This window comes from Cebus imitator, unplaced genomic scaffold (genome assembly GCF_001604975.1).
Source record: "Cebus imitator isolate Cc_AM_T3 unplaced genomic scaffold, Cebus_imitator-1.0 Scaffold170, whole genome shotgun sequence".
NCBI lineage: Eukaryota > Metazoa > Chordata > Mammalia > Primates > Cebidae > Cebus > Cebus imitator.
Genome location: NW_016107485.1, coordinates 1,138,988 through 1,157,350, shown reverse-complemented (window position 1 = coordinate 1,157,350; position 18,363 = coordinate 1,138,988). Strand labels below are relative to the sequence as shown.

General features: G+C 39.9%; 1 protein-coding gene across 1 annotated transcript in view; it reads left to right on the top strand.

Moving 5' to 3' along the window:
- Positions 1-4: 4 nt before the first annotated feature.
- Positions 5-18,363, top strand: part of LOC108315231 (dolichyl-diphosphooligosaccharide--protein glycosyltransferase subunit DAD1) — a gene marked incomplete at its 5' end in the record, with an annotated part of 21,598 nt that continues 3,239 nt past the window's right edge. The window contains 2 exons of the mRNA XM_017544458.2: positions 5-95; positions 10,905-11,079. Coding sequence (XP_017399947.1) covers positions 5-95; positions 10,905-11,035 — 222 coding nt within the window. The remainder of the gene's footprint in view (positions 96-10,904; positions 11,080-18,363) is intronic.

Genomic DNA, 18,363 nt, shown 5'->3' with positions numbered 1-18,363 from the left:
GCTGCAATTCGGTTATTGTCTCCTCGTGGGGACCTTCCCCTTCAACTCTTTTCTCTCGGGCTTCATCTCTTGTGTGGGGAGTTTCATCCTAGCGGGTAATGGTTCTATAAGTAATCGTAATAATAATGTGTTCTTTTGGTGTGCTAATTTTGTTTTTATAGTACTCTATATGAGACCACCGCCCCTTGAAGTTATGAGAAGAGTCTGCATTGCCCTCTTTGTGGATCGGGAAATTGAGGCCCAGAAGGGTTGGATCATATGCCCAATACCAAATAGCTGCGTAGAAGTTGGACTTAAATGTATAAGCAAACCACCTTCATGCTGCTGTTCCATCTGGTGATCCACTTAATATTGATCAGGGGAAACCCTATTCCAACTTTAATTAGGTTTAACCCAACTCTAAAACTAATAGACTTTTCAAATGAAAAACCCAACTTGAATAATCTCTCTCATTTTGGCCTTATTACCAATCTCCGGTGAGATATTTCAATGAAAGTGCAAGGAATATAAATTCTGGTGCTTTTCTTGTTTAATCATCCTTTGCTTGATCTTGCCTTTAGCTGCTAATTTTTTATTGTTGAGGAAGCTGTTCTTTCACTCTCCTGAACCCGGTTTTTGTTCACATAATTCTCTCTCTCTCTCTTTTTTTTTTTGAGACGGAGTCTCGCTCTGTCGCCAAGGCTGGAATGCAGTGGCGTGATTTCGACTCACTGCAACCTCCGCCTCCCATGTTCAAGCGATTCTCCTGCCTCGGCCTCCCGAGTAGTTGGGACTACAGGGGCCTGCCACCACTCTGGGCTAATTTTTTGTATTTTTGGTAGAGACAGTGTTTCACTATGTTTGCCAGGTTGGTCTTGAACTCCTGACCTCATAATCTGCCTGCCTCGGCCTTCCAAAGTGCTGGGATTACAGACTTGAGCCACTGCACCCAGCCTAATTCTATTTTAGCCCTATTTTTCCTTTTGATTCCAGGATTTGGTAACCTTGTAGATGGCCATATTTATCGAGAACTGTCTCCATCAAGTTTTGTCAGAATCTGACTGTTCTTGCCCAAGGGGGATTCAGTGAATACTGAAAACATGTGTGGCCTCTGTCACTGGCATCACCTGCTACTTTGAAAACGTCATCATTCATGGTTTCTTTTCAGTGTGATCATCAGTCAGTTCATCAGTTGTATTTTCATGAGGTATTATGGTAAAATCTTTGGGGATACATCAGGCACATGTTCTTTGTCCTCAAATAGTTTACAGTCTAGTTGGGGAACAGACAAAATACAGCATTGGAATTGTCTGGCAGCTTGGCACAGTGGCTCATGCCTGTAATCCCAGCACTTTTGGAGGCTGAGACAGGCAGATCCCTTGAGGTCAGGAGCTCGAGACCAGCCTGGCCAACATGGTGAAACCCTTTCTACTGGAAATACAAAAATTATCTGGGCATGGTGGCGCACGCCTGTGATCCCAGCTCCTTGGGAGGCTGAGGCAGGAGAGTCACTTGAACCCAGGAGGTGGAGGGTTCGGTGAGCCGAGATCGCACCATTGCACTCCAGCCTGGGCAACAAGAGCGAAACTCCATCTCAAAAAAAAGTGGTGCTGTTCTTAAAGTTACAGACCTATCGAATGCATTTTACAAGTTTACATTGCTAGTTTCTGACGCACCGGAGATACTTCCCAGAATTAAAAACAGAAGTGTACTAGCCTGATGTAGAGTTGCAGATTAGCCTGTTGATTGGATATTTAGTTACTATCTTTGACTTTTGTCCTAGATGATCAAGAACTGGTTGTCTGTAGTGGCATCCTTGCCTTCAGGGTGTGTTAACCATCATCAGACCAGATACACTATCTTCTTTGCTCTAAGTATTCTTCACCACTCACCTACCACCTTCTGCCACAGTACTGTTCGTGACTAAGTGTTTTTATTAGCCAGCCTGGAGAAGGAACCTTGGTGAGAACTTCTGATTAATTTTGTGTGATGTTTTTGTTTCCAGGTCTGGAAGAGTAGGAACAAGGCAGGGTCTGAAAGCTGATTTTAAAAAAGATGCCTTCTCCATGTAGAAATCACCCTGCCTTTATAAGCCTCTAGGGTTACAAAAGACTTTTCATGGATGCTTTGAAGAATGTGGTTTGCTGAAGGGTGGGCATGGACTAGAGTTACAGATTATCAGTGTAATAAAGCCAGAAGGTTTTTTGAGCAAATGACTTTTGCTTATGTAAAGACCTGTTTTTAAGCCTGTTGTGGCTGAAATTGAATTGGCTAACTAGACTGCCTTTCTCCTCTCCAACGGAAACTAGGTGACTTGTCATTGAAGAGAAACCTGGTAAAAGGGCATATTAATAATAGGGTCAATGAGGGGGATTAGGATTTCCAAATCTATTAGAGAACAGGTAATAGAGCTAGAGAAATGAAAGCAACTTCAGGAAAAGTAGGGTATGATTTACACTTCTTTTGACCTCATTGACTTTTCCTAATTTTTGCCTCTTCTGCCATTTGTTAGCCGAGATCATCAACTGGAGACTGGTTTTAATGGGAAATTTGGATGCTTTTCCTTTGTTTTGATTGTTGGCAAAGGTAGCTTGTTCCTTTTTATGGTGCTGGGATTTCTAACTTTCCTGTGGAGTTTCTTGTTGGAAGAGAATGGAGGAGTCGAGTGAGCTGGAGAGAGGGAAATGTCAGAGATACTGTTGAGGGATTAGGTAGTGCTGAGTGCTAGATGTTTGAATGCCAGGCTAAGGAATTTGGATTTTTTTTTTTTTTTTTTTTGAGACAGAGTTCCACTTTTGTTGCCTAGGCTGGAGTGCAATGGTGTGATCTTGGGTCACTGCAACCTCCGCCTTCTGGGTTCCGGTGTCTTTCTTGCCTGAGCCTCCCGAGTAGCTGGGATTACAGGCATGCACCACCATGCCTTACTAATTTTTTTTTTTTTAGCAATGATGGGGTTTCTCCATGTTGGTCAGGCTGGTCTCGAACTCCCAACCTCAGGTGATCCACCTGCCTTGGCCTCCAAAAGTGCTGGGATGACAGGCGTGAGCCACTGTGCCTGGCCAGGAATTTGGACTTTATCCTGTAGGTGATAGTAAAGCAACTGAGAATTTTTTTTAAAGAAAGGAAGAGATTTAAAATTGATGTTAGCATGTAGGATGAATTGGAGGGAAATGTTCTGTAATCTTCCCTATTTTTTTTGGCAGTCTATTCTATTCCCTCTCCATGTGTGTGTTTAGCATGTGCTCTTTGGAAATTGACCAGTACATTTTAAACCAATTTAGAATGCTACCAAATCTTTAAAAAGCCTGTTGTTATTGGGCCTAATGGTATGAAAATGGTCTGTTTTCCTCTATTCCCTCATAGCTGAGATATCATGGTTTCAAGAAGGAACCAGAGGTAGAAAGTTGCCATTGAGAGATCTTTTTTTTGGGATCATTGGAGTATAATATATTGGCTTTAAAAGGACCTCAGAGATAGAATATTTTTCTTATTTCAGACAGATTTCAAACATCCTCAGTAGCTGAGTGTTCTTCTTGTAGTTAGGTGTCTCTAGAGGAGGACATCTGTCCCTTTTTTAGAGTTATGTTCCAGTGTTGGCAACCCTTTTAGTTTCCTTTTTTGCCTGACTGAAAGCTGTGCTCATTTAAAATGCTATTTAGGAGTCTTTAAGACTGTCCTCAAAATAAGTCTTTGGTCTCGAAACAAGTTTTTAAGTCATTTTCCAACTTTCATTTATTCTGTTCTCTAATCTATATGAAGTCATTTTGTCTTAAAAAATAGTTTTGTTTTTCCTAGTTTACAAATTCAAAACCAGTTTGAATCTGTAAGGCAAGGAGACCTAGTCCAGAGTTTTCTATGTCATGGGAACTATTGGGCTATTGTGAACTGGGGCCCAGCATTTCTTTTGGAATTATCCATCAGATCTGTGGGTCCTAATATTATCTCTCATAACTGTTATCCAAGAGATTGCAAGTTTGCCACCCTTGTGCCTGATAGTCTTGTTTCTAAATATCTTTCATATCATTGCTACTTTTTCATCCTCTGTTTTAGCCTCTCAATATCTCCTATGTAGACTACTATAATCCTGGCTTTCTTGCCTCTGGTTTCCAGTCCGTCTTCTATGTTTGCAGGCTTGATTAGACTTGCAAATCTGATTGTGTCACTCCCATGTACAACTTATGTTTCCCAAAGTAAAATTAAAAATGTTTTCTTGACATACCGACTCTTTCATGATCTGGCTTCCTCGCTGTCTGCAGCTTCATCTCTTTCCTCTGCCGCCTCTATACTTTATGCTCCAATAGTATTGAGCTACTTGTCATTCTCTGAACATTCTGATGTCTCAAACTATTTGCCTTTGCTTGACTGTCTTAAAAATTCCTTCACATTTTAGACTTCTCAGCTCAAGTGCAATTTCCTTGTTGTTGTTGTTCTTGTTTTTAAAGAGAACAAGGTCTTGTTATGTTGCCCAGGCTGGCCTCAAACTCTTGGGCTCAAAAAATCCTCCTGCCTCAGCCTCCTGAGTAGCTAGGACGATAGGCATATACCATATGCCTGGCTTATTGCCTTTTAGAACGCTTCCCCCTTTCCCTCTATTCCTACTTCACCTTGTATGTGTGTGTGAGAGAGACACGACACTGTGCTGTATTTGTGTGTCTGCCTTTCCTCTGGAAGATAGGCTTTTGGGGGCAGGGGCTGTCTTCCCATCTCTGCAGCCTCATTGCTGAATACCGTATATGTTAAACGGTGAGCAGGCATATAGTCACGTCAGGAATACTGAGCAATTACATGCTAGATTCTCTGCCAGGGTGCTGGGAATTCAACTGTGAAGCACACAGACATGGTTTCTACTCTCACAGAGTTTGTAATGTAGTGGGAAATACAGTAAATACGGGTATGGTGCTGGTAGAGAATTACTGGTAAGAGTGGGAACACGGTGTGCACCCAACCTTGCCTAGTGGTCCTGCCATAATACTTCTCTAGTATATTCGCCTTCCCAAAATAGACTTTATAACTTAATCACTCTCCGGTTTTTCCTCTTTTCCTTTATTCTTAGTTGTTTTTATTTTTTCACTAGAAACATAGAAGTAGTTAGGAATTCCTTCATCTTTTTACCAGTGAATCATAACAGATCATGTACTTCCATATCCATACTCTCTGACTTACTACTTCTTATGATGGATGATGTGTCTCTTTCCTGTGAAAGTTCCATTTATATGGAGGATCCAGTCTTCCCTCGCTCACTCAGAAACTCTGCTTTTGCAATTATTCCTCCATTCTGTGTCATTAATTTCTGTTTCTCTCCTGAATCATTCCCCATCATACAAACATGTTCTAATATTGTCCATTAAAAAAAAACCCATTTGACCACGGATTTTCTAGCTACCATCCTATTTCCTTTCCATCATTACAGAATTTTTTGAAAGAATAATGTTTCTACTTTCTCCCCTAACTATTCATTCCTTAACCTACTCTTGGTTTTGGTCTGTCCTCACTACTTCACTGAAACTACTCTTGACATTTTGCAATGTTTACCATTTAACACAGGTGTCGGCTTTCTTCTGTGTAAAAGGAAAGTTTATTCTTGAATGCAACACTTTCCTGCTTGTTCTGTCTCACCTCACTGGTTTTTCCTTTCTGCTGTTTGTGCTGGGCACTTCTCTGACTGAGAGCATAGTTCTAGATACCTTCACTTTGTATTTTTTTTAAAATAGGTAAATTTAAATAACACCTGTATACCTACAACTACTGCTTTATATTTTTAGTTTTGAATTGCCCCCTGAATTCCAAATTAGTAAATCCACTTGCCAACTTCACGTCTTCACTAGATGTCTGATAATGTACCTTGAACTTAACGTGTCCAAGATCAAATTTGCTCATCCATCCATCTGCCTCTTCACCAGTTAGTACATGGTGTCAATGTTGGTTGTGTTTTTAAATGAAGACATTTAAGTGTCCCAGATCCCTTGATTTCTCTTTTACCTCCCACATCTGTTTCATCAGCAAGCTCTGTCTTCTCCAAAATACAGCCTGTATATCTTCATTTCTGTTCGTTTTTACTACTATTACTCTGAGCTTGTTGGCTCCTAAGTAATTCTTCTGCTTCTTTTTAACCCTGCAAACCATTATACTATTCCAATCCTCTTAGAACTGAATCCATACTGTTTTCTGAGGCTTACTATGCCCCTCAGGATTTGGCCCTTGCCCCCCTCCCCTTGATCTCTTTAGTCTTGTTAGTCTGTCCTTGTTGTGTTTAGAACATGTCAAGATTGTTTTTACTGTCTAGAATGCCTTCCCCCCAGTTTTTACATGGTTGGTTCCTTTCAAATATTGGTTTTAAATAGCACCCTCTTAAAGAGACCTTCTGCGATAATTGAATTAAAAGCTTCCCAGTCACTCTTTATTTAAATCAGCAAGCTTTGTCTTCCCCATCTAATAGTCCCTGGTTTACTTGTTAACTTATTGATTGTATATTTCTCTCCATAGGAGTGTAAGTTCCTTGAGAGCCATACTGTTTTGTTTTGTGGCATATTCCTAGCACCTGAAATGATGTCATGTAGTGGGCCTTTATTGAATATTTTGTGGAATAAATGGACATTTAAGGGGATAGAGTAAATCAGAATTGCTGAAATGGAACAGGCTGCTTGAGGAGGTAGTAAATTTCCATCTTTGGAAGTGCCCAGGGAGAGACTGAAGGATCATTTGTAGTGGAGCATTTTGAACAGGCTTTCTTTGCCTTTTTTGTTTCCAATGCATCTGAGAGATGTGACACCCTCATCAGTAACACAGGCTCTGGAAAGTTGATCGTTCTCCATCTGGAGATGGCTTACCAGATTCTGTAAGTGGTGAGTATACTTTGGAAAGCTTCCCACGTGGTTTGTACAGCCTCCTTCAGCATGCCCACACCCTACCACCTCTTGGGCATTGTATGTATCAAGTGGTGTGTTGGTGTTTATGACCTCTGAGGTCCTTTCCATCTTTGTGGAACTCTGATTCATAAGTTTCATTGAAATAATCTGGTTACCATGATCACAGTAATGATAACTCAATTTATTATTACCTTATCCACCTTCATGGGTAATTTTTCTTTTTTTCTCCCATATTTCCTCAAAACTCAATGCTGTATTCTCCACTGCAATAATGACAATTAATAGTTTTCTATTTCTCCAGATTTTTTTCTAGATTCTAACTGAAACAAGATAATTTTGCATATTTTTATATATAAATGATTTTACTTTTTTTATTGAGACAAGGTCTCGCTTTGTTTCCCAGGCTGGAGTGCAGTGGCATGACTGTGGCTCACTGCAGCCTGTCCCCTCTCTCCTGTGCTCTAGCAATCCTCCCTTCTCAGCCTCTTGAGTAACTGGGACCACCACGTGGCTAATTAAAACTTTTTTTTTTTTTTTTTTTGGTAGAGACTTTTTTTTTGGTAGAGACGAGATCTCCCTATCTTTGCCAGGCTGGTCTCAAACTCCTGGGCTCAAGTGATCCTCCCACCTTGGTTTCATAAAGTGTTGGGGTTATAGTTGTGAGTCACCGTGCCCTGGCCAAATGAAATAAGGAATGGGCTGGGTGTGGGGGCTCACGTCTGTAGTCCCTGCACTTTGGCAAGTGGAGGCAGGAGGATTGCTGGGCAACATAGGGAGACCTTGCCTTTACCAAAAAAAGAAATTAGCTAGGCGTGATCGTGCATGACTGCCATCCCATCTCCTCAGGTGGCTGAGGTGGGAGGATTGTTTGAGCCCAGGAGGTTGAGGCTGCATGCAGACAGCCATGATTGAGCCACTGCATTCCAGCCTGGGCAATAGAGTAAGACCCTGTCTCAAAAAAAAAAATAAATAAAAAAGATTGGCTTTTTTAAACAATATATCTTAGATAAGTTTGCTGTCAGTGTATAGAGAATTTACTGTATTCTTTTGAATAATTGCATGGGATTTCATTGGATGTCAGTGGTAGAGTTTAATTCCCTTGATGATGTTTAGACTGTTTTAATTTTTTTTCAGCTTTACAAACATGCTTTTAGAATGTCTCTGTTCTGTAAGATATATTCCTTTGTCAAAAGGTAAAATCATTTATTAATGGATATTCCTAGTTGCTCTCCCAAATGGATGACAAATCTGTACTTTCTAGAGCCAGGGTTTACTTGGTTACCCTGGCTTCAGTCATTGTCTTTAATATTTTGAAGGATCTGGGTACCTGAAAAGATCAATGGTGCTTCCATGGTGTTTACATGTTTAAGCATAATGAAAACTGTTGCCATGGTGACAGGCTCTGGTGAACTAGTCTGATAGTTTTACGGCCTTTGGATTAGATTTCAATTTGTAGCTTTTTCTTGGTTAATGATGGGATGATGCTAGTTTGAAGCGAGTTTAGGTTTTCTTAAGCAGTGTAATAATTTATCACAGGCATGAAGATATTTTGGAAGAGTGTATTCCTGGAACTACTTTTTTTTTTTTTGTCACTGGTGACTGTAAGAGTGTGACAGTGGAGAGTTCTCATGAATTATATTACTTAGGTCTCCTGCCTTTTTTGAGACAAATAAGCAGCTGCTAGAACTTTGAGATCAAAAATGGTTTATTGACAACTGAGGGTCCTCATGAATGACTGTGCTATCTTTATAAAGTCTGCTACCAATTAAATGAATATTCTGCTTGAAAATAATTCACATTTTAAAAACTTTCTGTCATTCAGCCCAGACCCTTTGTTGTTGCCTCAAGTGCATCCCCATCTAGGTATAATTAGAAACTTTTAAATCAGGAGATAAGAGAGTGGTGTAGGTTTTTTGGTTACATAGTATTTTTTCTCTGAGAAAGCCTATAGGTTTCAGTGTAACTCTGAGAAGTCATATTTCTTTTTTTTCCTTTAACAGAGTGCAAAATTTAATTGTACAACTTGATGAATTTTTAAATTTACCTATCTAACCAATATCCAGATGGAGATACAGGGCCATTATTAGCACCGTAGAAGCCTCCTTGCATTTTCCCAGTCACCCTCTCCCTGTGAAAGATAAAAACCAGTATCTTACCAGAGATTGATTTTACCAAGTTTTAAGCCTTTTGTACATGGAATCATACAGACAGAGTCTCTCTCTGTCACTCTCGCTGGAGTGCAGTGTCACAATCTTGACCCACTGCACCCTCCACCTCCTGAATTCAAGCAATTCTGCCTCAGTCTCCCGAGTAGCTGGGACTACAGCCCAGCTAATTTTTGTATTTTTAGTAGAGATGGGGTTTCACAATGTTGGCCAGGCCGGTCTCGAACTCCTGACCTCAGGTGATCTGCCTGCCTTAGCCTCCCAAAGTCCTGGGATTACAGGTGTGAACCATTGCATCTGGCTGAGATCCTGCTTTCACTTCTTTTGGTTATGTACCCAGAAGTGGAATTGCTGGATCATATGGTAATTCTGTTTTTATTTTTTCTGAGGAAACTCCATACTGGTTTTCAAAGTGGCTACCCTATTTAATTTTCCCACCATTAGTGCACAAATGTTCCAATTTCCCTGCATTCTTACCAATTCTTTTTTTTTGATACTAGTCATCCTAATAGCTGTGAGGTGATATCTCATTGTAATTTTGATTTGTATTTCCCTAGTGATTAGAGATGTTGAGCATCTTTTCATATGCTTGTTGGCCATTCTTATATCTTCTTTGGGGAAATGACTATTCAAGTCCTTTGCCCATTTTAAAATCTGGTTATTTTGTTGTTGTTGCATTGTAGAAGTATTTAATATATTCTGCTATTAACCCTTTATCAGATATGTGATTTGCAAATATTTTTTCCCATTTGTAGGTTGCCTTTTCACTCTGTTGTGCCCTTTGTTGTACCTTTATTGTGCACAGAAGTTTTAAATTTGGATATAGTCCAATTTATCTACTTTTACTTTTGTTGACTGTACTTTCGGTGTTGTATCCAATAAATTATTGCTAAATCCAGTGCCATAAAGCTTTTGCTCTGTTTTCTTCTAAGAGTTTTTTAGTTTTTGGTGTTAGGTTTAAGTTTTTGATCCATTTTGAGTTAATTTTTGTATATGATAAGGAGTCCAGCTTCATTCTTTTGCCTGTGGATATCCAGTTTTCCCAACGTCATTGATTAAGAAGACTGTTGGTACCTCATTGAGTGGTTTTGGCACTTTGGTTGAAAATAATTTGATTTTGTATGTGAGTGTTTTTGTGCACTTCCTAAAAAACAAAATAATTATATTCTTTTTTTTAACTGTAGTAAATGTCTTTTTAAAAGAAACTTATAATGGAAAACCTGAATCATTATCCATAAGTAGAAGGTCACACTAAAAATACCATGGAGCTGGGAAGATGTGTTCACCCATGCCTGTGGTCCCAGCTGCTCGGGAGGCTGAGGTGGGAGGATCGCTTGGGTTCCAGTCTAGCCTGGACAGCATAACAAGACCCTGTCTCCTGCTGAGTTCCCAGTGGCTCTGTGTACTGCATCCCAGAACATTCCTCATCTAATTGAGAGGGTACATTTGTTCCCCCAACACATATACTTAGGCTCTGCTTTGTGGTCTCTGTGTGGGAGCTGGGCTTTTCTGGCTTTAGCTTCCTCTGGGTGACCTACTGGGTTCCCGCTGGTTTGGCCAGCCAGTGTGTATTTTTAATGTTTTGATTGTGTTGCCCAACTTACTCGTGCAATTCATCCATTTTTGTGTATAACAGAAGTTCTTTTTCATTGCTATATAATATTCTATTGTTTGCATATGCCATAATTTATCCATTTTACTGTTGATAGACATTTAGATTGTTTCCAGTTTGGGGCTATCTGGGTATCATTTCTGTATATGCCTTTTGATGTATGTATGTATTCATTTCTATTAGAGTAGAATTGTTGGGTCCTGGGGTATATCTATGTTCATTAGCAGTCATATTTGTTTTATACTTCCATATAATCATTTTTGTGTTTTGCTTCTTGTACAGTTTGCCTGAGAATACAGATTAACCCACAGAACAAAGCGGACTTCCAAGGCATCTCCCCAGAGCGAGCCTTTGCTGATTTTCTCTTTGCCAGCACCATCCTGCACCTTGTTGTCATGAACTTTGTTGGCTGAATCATTCCCATTTACTTAATTGAGGAGTAGGAGACTGAAAGAATGTAAGTGATGATTATAGTCCTTGTCCTATAATGTTGATTTTAGAAAGAGAAATTGGATGGGACTGGTTTTGAACATGGTTGGCAAGGCTCCCATACTGCTATTGACATTTGCAGAATTTTCCATTGGTCTTCAAAGTATGCATTAATATCATCATAATTCATCAGTGCTACCGCTCTTGGTCATTGCCTTGTCTTCTCATTGTTCTTCAAATCATTAAGATAAGAGAAAATTAGTGTTTGTAGCTAGTACAATAATTTCTGCACCAATAACTCCATGAAAATAACTTAGAGATTTTGGAAGAGACATAAAATGGTAGGTTTTGCTTTTTTTTCTGATTTTGATCTCAGATGACTTTAAATGCTGGGCCATTGTTTTCATAGCACTTAACATTTGATAGCATCCAGTGTATGTTGAATAAATGACTGTGGGCATTTGGTAATATGTACCTTAAAGTAGAAATAAATGGGGAAATTGGGTTAACTTGGGAAAAGACTTTAAAATACAAGATGGGATGCTGTTTGGTTCATTTACCATTTTCCTTTTCTTTTTTAGCAGTAGAGTTCTTTCTCCCCTCTCCCAAACTCTTATAAAAAGAATCTTGGCATATAAAGCAGAAGTAGAATTGGAGATTTTTTGATGGACAGAAATTGAAAAGTCCTCTCTGCTTGACCTTGCCCTTCATGTATGGTATGCCCTCCTCTGCATCCCTCCCTCCCAAACAGAGTTCTAAAGCTCCAATAAATATATGGGTGTTTTCCATACTGTATGTCAACACTGTTACTTTACTTTATATATGAGAAAACAGAGGCCTAGAACAATCCATTGGCCTTTCCTGGCCATATAGTTAATTGTTTGCAGTGAAGTGCCCTAGTCTAATGGTGTTCTTGGCCCAGTGCTGCTTCCACTATCCCATGTAGCTTACTGATGAATGCATGCAGTCTTTGCCTTTGCATTGCAAAATTTAATGTTCTGGGTGGTAGAGAAAAGAGAACCTTAGGAAATCTCATCTTATTTGGGGGAAGGATATCCCAGGACAAACCTCTTCCTGTCACCACTTGGAAAGCTGTCATTTTTATACTAATCTGCAGAAATCTAGTACAAGAGTTAGAGCATCTATGTGCAAAGTGGATGCGATAATGTGACAATGACTATACTTCATTTTCTGACATGAATTAGTCATTTACTTATAAGGTGTTACATAAATTCTTTCCTTTGATACTGCCTCAAAAACAGTTCTGTTAGTTCAGGTAAAGCATCATTTTGGTAGTGGTAAGTTGACAGAGAGGTTTATTTCAGTGAAAAGTTTAAGAACCACTTTGTTCTGTTATTTTAATACAATTTAACTCCTTGGAGACCTGATTAAGACTGGAGTTGTCCTCTTCCCTCCCTTCTTCCCCCCTATTCTATGTGCCAGCCAATGTCTTGTTGTTGGGAATATAAAGAATATTGTTGGCTGGGCACAGTGGCTCATGCCCATAATTCCAGCACTTTGGAAGCTGAGGTGGGCAGATTGCTTGAGCTCAAGAATTTGAGACCAGCTTTGCAAACAGAGCAAGACCTTATCTCAGAAAAAATAACAGAACAAAACTGTGGTATCTGTCTTCAAGATATGTACAGTCTAGTAGGGGAAAAGATGTAAACATAACAGTTAAAATACAGCCCAGTGAGGGCCTCACTAAAGGTGTAAACAAAGTGCTGCAAAAATCCAGAGAAGAGAGCAGCTGTACCATCTGGGAGCAGGGACAGCAGATGAGTCATCTGACCAATGGATAACAGCTATTGCCAGTTACCAAGTAACTGTTAGCAGTGGATAACCTAGAATGCAGGCAGAAGACTGACCCTTCAATATTGACCTTCTTATGCTGTGCAAATATGAGTAACCCTTGGGCTTCCTGATAGAGCCTTCTGGAAAGGTCCTAAGTCTTCTGATTGCTTACTCTAGATTTCTGAAGTTCTTTTTTTCTAGGTGAGTTATGATGTGTACATAGCAAGGGGACAGAGCAAACATTTCAAGGATGTTTTCTAGGCTCGGGGAGATACCAAATCATGGAAAATTATTTCTTAGGGCTGTCATGATTGGAGGATCACTCTATTGCAGAGAGCTTAGTATTTCAAAATTGTGACAAAAGTAGAGACAAAAAAGCAGTCTCAGCAGAAACTGTACTGCAGACCATATTAACAACCTAGGACCACCTGTTCAGCCGAGAATTATGGGCCCAAGGCATAGCAAAATCTTCAATCCCAGATTGCAGTGTTAAATCATTCTATGGAGAGTATGTTCATAGAAAAATCCTTCTCTGTGGGGGATTGTCCAGATTGTTTTTCAGAGGGAGCCTTCATTTGACATACACTACACTGTCCTGCTCTCAGTTTTTAAAAATATACATTTATTTGCTCCTTTTATGTGTTTCTAACTCAGCTATATGTGCAGTGTGCCACAGCACTTTAAACATAGTTCCAAGTAAATTCTCAATGTTTATACCAGCTCAGAAGGTAGAACAAAGCAGATTGAACATCTTCATATTTTCCAACTAAGTTGAGAATTTGATATTAAAAACGTAAACATCTATAATGTAGCTGATCTTACGTGAATTTGGGGGTGACATTTAAAACCAGTAACTACTCTGAAGAAGGCAGATCAAAAGAAAATGGCATTGGGTTAAAAAAAATAAATAAATGAAGGGGAAGTAAGGAAGTTAACAGATAATGATTGCTCAGTGTGTGCTATGCTTTAAGTAACTTCTCATTCTGTATCATTTTATTTTCAAAATAATTTCACGAGGATAGGCTTGCTGTTCCCATTTACAGATGAGGAACTGAACTTGAGAGAGCCTTGCTAGAAATCTTATAACTAATAAGTCTGACAATACAGTTTAACTTTTAAAAAAATCCTATTTTTATACCCTCGTTTTGCTCAGTTGTTTATAGTATTTGTCAATTGTAGAGTTAAATACTTGCATTCAAATAGATACCACAGGTGTTTTATCACTGCCTCACCTTATTACTTTCCTTTATTTACTTTTATTATGACAATTAAAAAAAGAAAAGTACAGATAATGTAACAAACACTCATGTATCTACCATTTGGCGTGAACAGATTTTGAAGAGATTAAACAGATTCAACTCAATTTCTTTTTGAATCTCTTTCTAGCCCCAGTTCCTTCCCTGTCCTGTAAGACTTTTTGAACAGCCAGGACTAATGTAATACCTAGGTCTATTAATATAGCCTTTTCCAAACTTCAGACTTTGTGTCTCCTGAAAACATGTCCAAAGATGGCAGTTCAAGAAGCCCTATGATAAAACTATCAGTTGGCATTACTGGTTGTAGGTGGCGATCCAGGTGATCAAGAAGGACTCAGTATTTTTATACAAATGAAAATACAAAAGGAAAAATGTTCCCAGTGAGCTTCTGACCTGTAGAACACCTGAAATGATCAGTTTTTGGTGTGTAGGCGGCAGCAAATTTTTGAACGAATGCATGACAGAAAGAAGCTCAGTGGATTTCAGTATTAAAAAATTTATATACTTTAGTTTTTCCATGTTTCTTTGTGTGTGTGATTTTTTTTTTTTTTTTTTTTGAGATGGAGTTTTTCTTGCTGAGGCTTGAGTGCAGTGGTGCTATCTCAGCTCACTGCAGCCCCGCCTCCTGGGTTCAAGCGATTCTCCTGCTTCAGCCTCCCTGAGTAGCTGGGACTACAGGCACTCGCCACCACGCCTGGCTTATTTTTTGTATTTTTAGTAGAGATGGGGTTTCACCATATTGGCCAGGCTGGTCTCTTGGTCAGGCTGGTCTCGAACTCCTGATCTCGTGATCCGCCCACCTCGGCCTCCCAAAGTGCTGGGATTACAGGTGTGAACCACTGCGCTGGGCCTGTGAAATTCTTTTTAAAAGGCTCTCAGTCCATCTCAGGTGTTCTGAAGGGTTATGAGGAAAAGGACAGAACTGTATTGGATTACAGTTTGAGAATTAAAGTTCCTGATGAATTGGGCCCTGGATCAGAAGGAAGAGTGACTGGGCCCAAAGGGACAAACCCTTGCTTGAAAATGTGCTCAACTCCCAGGGAGATAGTCATCAAATGCCTGTGCCTTGTTAGCATTTTGTTTTTATAATGGAGACCATTCTCCCACAAGTCTTAAAAAATTGAGTGTTTGATCCTAGCTGGAAATTACCTTTGGAAGGGGATCTTGATGTTATTCCGTAGGCTCTGCTGCCACCTAGTGGATTGTATATTTCACGTGTTGAGATAGCTACTACAAAGCATAAGAGAAGTTGAGTTTGAGGGAAGAAGCTACTGACACCTGTGTCATAAAACCTCGATTCTTTCTAGTCATTGGAGGGCAGCAGAGGTTCAAGTGGGTTTAGATGCTGGGTTGGGGGTTGCTTTACATTCTGGCCAGAAGTGGGCGATGTCGAGTTAGGAACAAAAGGGCACAGAACCCTGAAGTGGCCCTAGATTTTGTTGCACAGGGGAAGACCAACTGTGCATACAGACCCTCAGGGTTCCCCTTTATTTTCTTTTTTCACCTCGTCAGTTTGAGAGCTTCCTTTTTCAGTTTGTTCTACATCTTTTATTCTCAATGGTGACCTCCCATCAGCAATAAGCTTTAATTTTTTGTTGGTGGAGGGGCCCATTTAGTTTTTATTTCATTTTCTCTTTGACTTTTCTACCTTATATTGAATTAGGTCCAGCCACCAAATAAGCTCGCCCAAAGGGACTGTCCTAAATTTGTAGGAATCTTCACAGGTAGACACATCATAACTTTTTTCAACTCATTTCTCCCTGTTTGGAAGGTGAGATTAATTATATATATATAATTACATATATATATATATCTCTTTATGTGATGGGGCTTGCTATGCTGCCCAAGCTAGGAACTCCCTGGGGACAAATGATCCTCCTGCCTCAGGCTCCCAAGTAGCTGGGCCTATAGGTGTGTCATAGTGTCTGTCTCTGAGATTAATTCTTTACCTTTTATTCTTAAAACTTTGAATCTACTTATTTTATTTGCTAAAAAGCATGAAGTATGACTCTGCCTGGTTATTGAACTATCTTTGGTCTATTTAAGGCTAACAAATAAAAAAAGAAAGAATATTGAAATAGATTTGTGTTTATGAGTTTCATTGCTGCCCTAACTCCTTGGCTTATTTTCTCCATCCTCCCGGCTTGGATGACTCCTACTCCAAGCCATTCCCACCGCTCAGGTTGCATAGGAGCCTCTTCTCCGGGCCCTTAGTCTACTGCTTACCTCCAGTGCTGCACCGCATTGTTATGAAACTGTTCATCCACTTTCTTCTGTCTCCCACTGGACTCTCAACTGTGAACAGTCACAATGCCTGTTAGTTAGATGAGTGTGTGAATGAATAAACCTTTTTTTGAGACGAAGTCTTGTCCTGTCACCCAGGCTAGAGTGCAGTGCTGCGACCTCAGCTCACTGCAACTTCTGCCTCCCAGGTTCAAGTGATTCTCCTGCCTCAGTCTGTTGAGTAACCGAGATTATAGGTGTGTACCACCACACTGGCTAATTTTTGCTTTTTTTTTTTCTTTCTTTTTCCACATTGAATTTTTGCAGATAATTTTTGTATTTTTAGTAGCGATGGGGTTTTACCATGTTAGCCAGGATGGTCTCGATCTCTTGACCTCATGATCCTCCCACCTCAGCCCCCCAAAGTGCTGAGATTACAGGTGTGAGCCACTGTGCCTGGCCGATTAAACGGTTTTTAACTGCAAGAAAAATAATTATGTTATTAGTTACTTGGATGCTAAAACATGGAAAGTGCTATGAAAGAAAAAAGCCTCATAGGAGAGGCTGTGGGTGGGGAAGAGCATGAGACAAGAAGTCAGAGGAGGGGCTGGGTACAGTGGCTCAGGTCTGTAATCCCAGCACTTTGGGAAGCCAAGGTGGGAGGATCGCTTGAGCCCAAGAGTTTGAGACCAGCATGGGTGACATAGCAAGACCTTCTCTCTACCAAAAATCAAGAGAATTAGGCGGGCGTGGTGGCATATGCCTGTGGTCCCAGCTACTCAGAAGGCTTAGCTGGGAGGATCGCTTGAGCCTGGGAGGTCGAGGCTGCAGTGAACTGTGATCATTCTTGAGTGACAGAGTGAGATCCTGTCTCAAAAAAAAAACAAAAAACAAAAAAAAAAACCAATCAGAAGTCTTGTATTGTGACCTTTTCTCTGTTAACTAGTTGAATGGACAAACTTACCTCTGAGCCTCAGTTTCAAGATTGGCCTGGATACTTATCAAAGTCTCTTGCCACTGTTAATGCCTCTCAGCATAATTCTTGATGATTCTTTTGTGTTTGAGGAGGATTAAACTGTTTTTGTGGATCCTCAATTTGGCTTTACTTTCCTTTTTTTCCCTTAATTGTTGCTTTTATGGATTCCCATTATCCATATAGGAGGTAGGAAGTTAAATGTGATTATTTATAATAAGATGCACAATTTGTATGAGACCTTTTACAAAAGTAAACATTTGTAAAATGTCTTATAGTTCCCACATTAACAGGCTTGCAGGATTTACATATATTCCACATATACTTTTACATACATCAGCTCATGTGATTCTTCCTGCCTACCCTGTGATGTGGAGGTAGACAAATAGTAGTATTCCCATTTTACACCTGAGGTAATTACACCTTAGTGAAGCTTGATGTCTCCAGGCCCTGGAACTAATAAGTGACTGAAGGAGAACTGGATAACAGACATTTGGACTCTAAACCTTTATATTCTTTCTTGTTATGTTTAGGACTTTCAGATGATGACTTGATACATATCTCATGTTAGAGAGTTTTCACTAAAAATAGTAAACTTAAAAAAAATTTATTTTACATTTTCATCATAGCCATCAGACTGGATGCTTTTCTTTTTTAAATGGGAAAAATTTGGGAGCGATTGATAGGAAAGGATGAAGGCAGACTATCCCAAATGTTTCTGCATAGTTGGCCATACTTAATATGCTCCAGGAGAAATGGAGGAGAATGCAGGTCAGGAGACCTGACTTTATCTAGTGAACCTGGACCAGCACTGTCCAATAGAGCTGTCTGCAGTGTGGAAACATTCAGGGCCTGCACCACCCATTATGGTAACCACTAGCCACATGTGGTTATTGAACATTTGAAATGTGGCTAATGGACTGAACAATTGATTTTTTTTTTTTTTTTTTTGAGACGGAGTCTCACTCTGTCACCCAGGCTGGAGTGCAATGGTGCGATCTCGGCTAACTGCAACCTCCGCCTCCCAGGTTCAAACGATTCTCCTGCCTCAGCCTCCTGAGTAGCT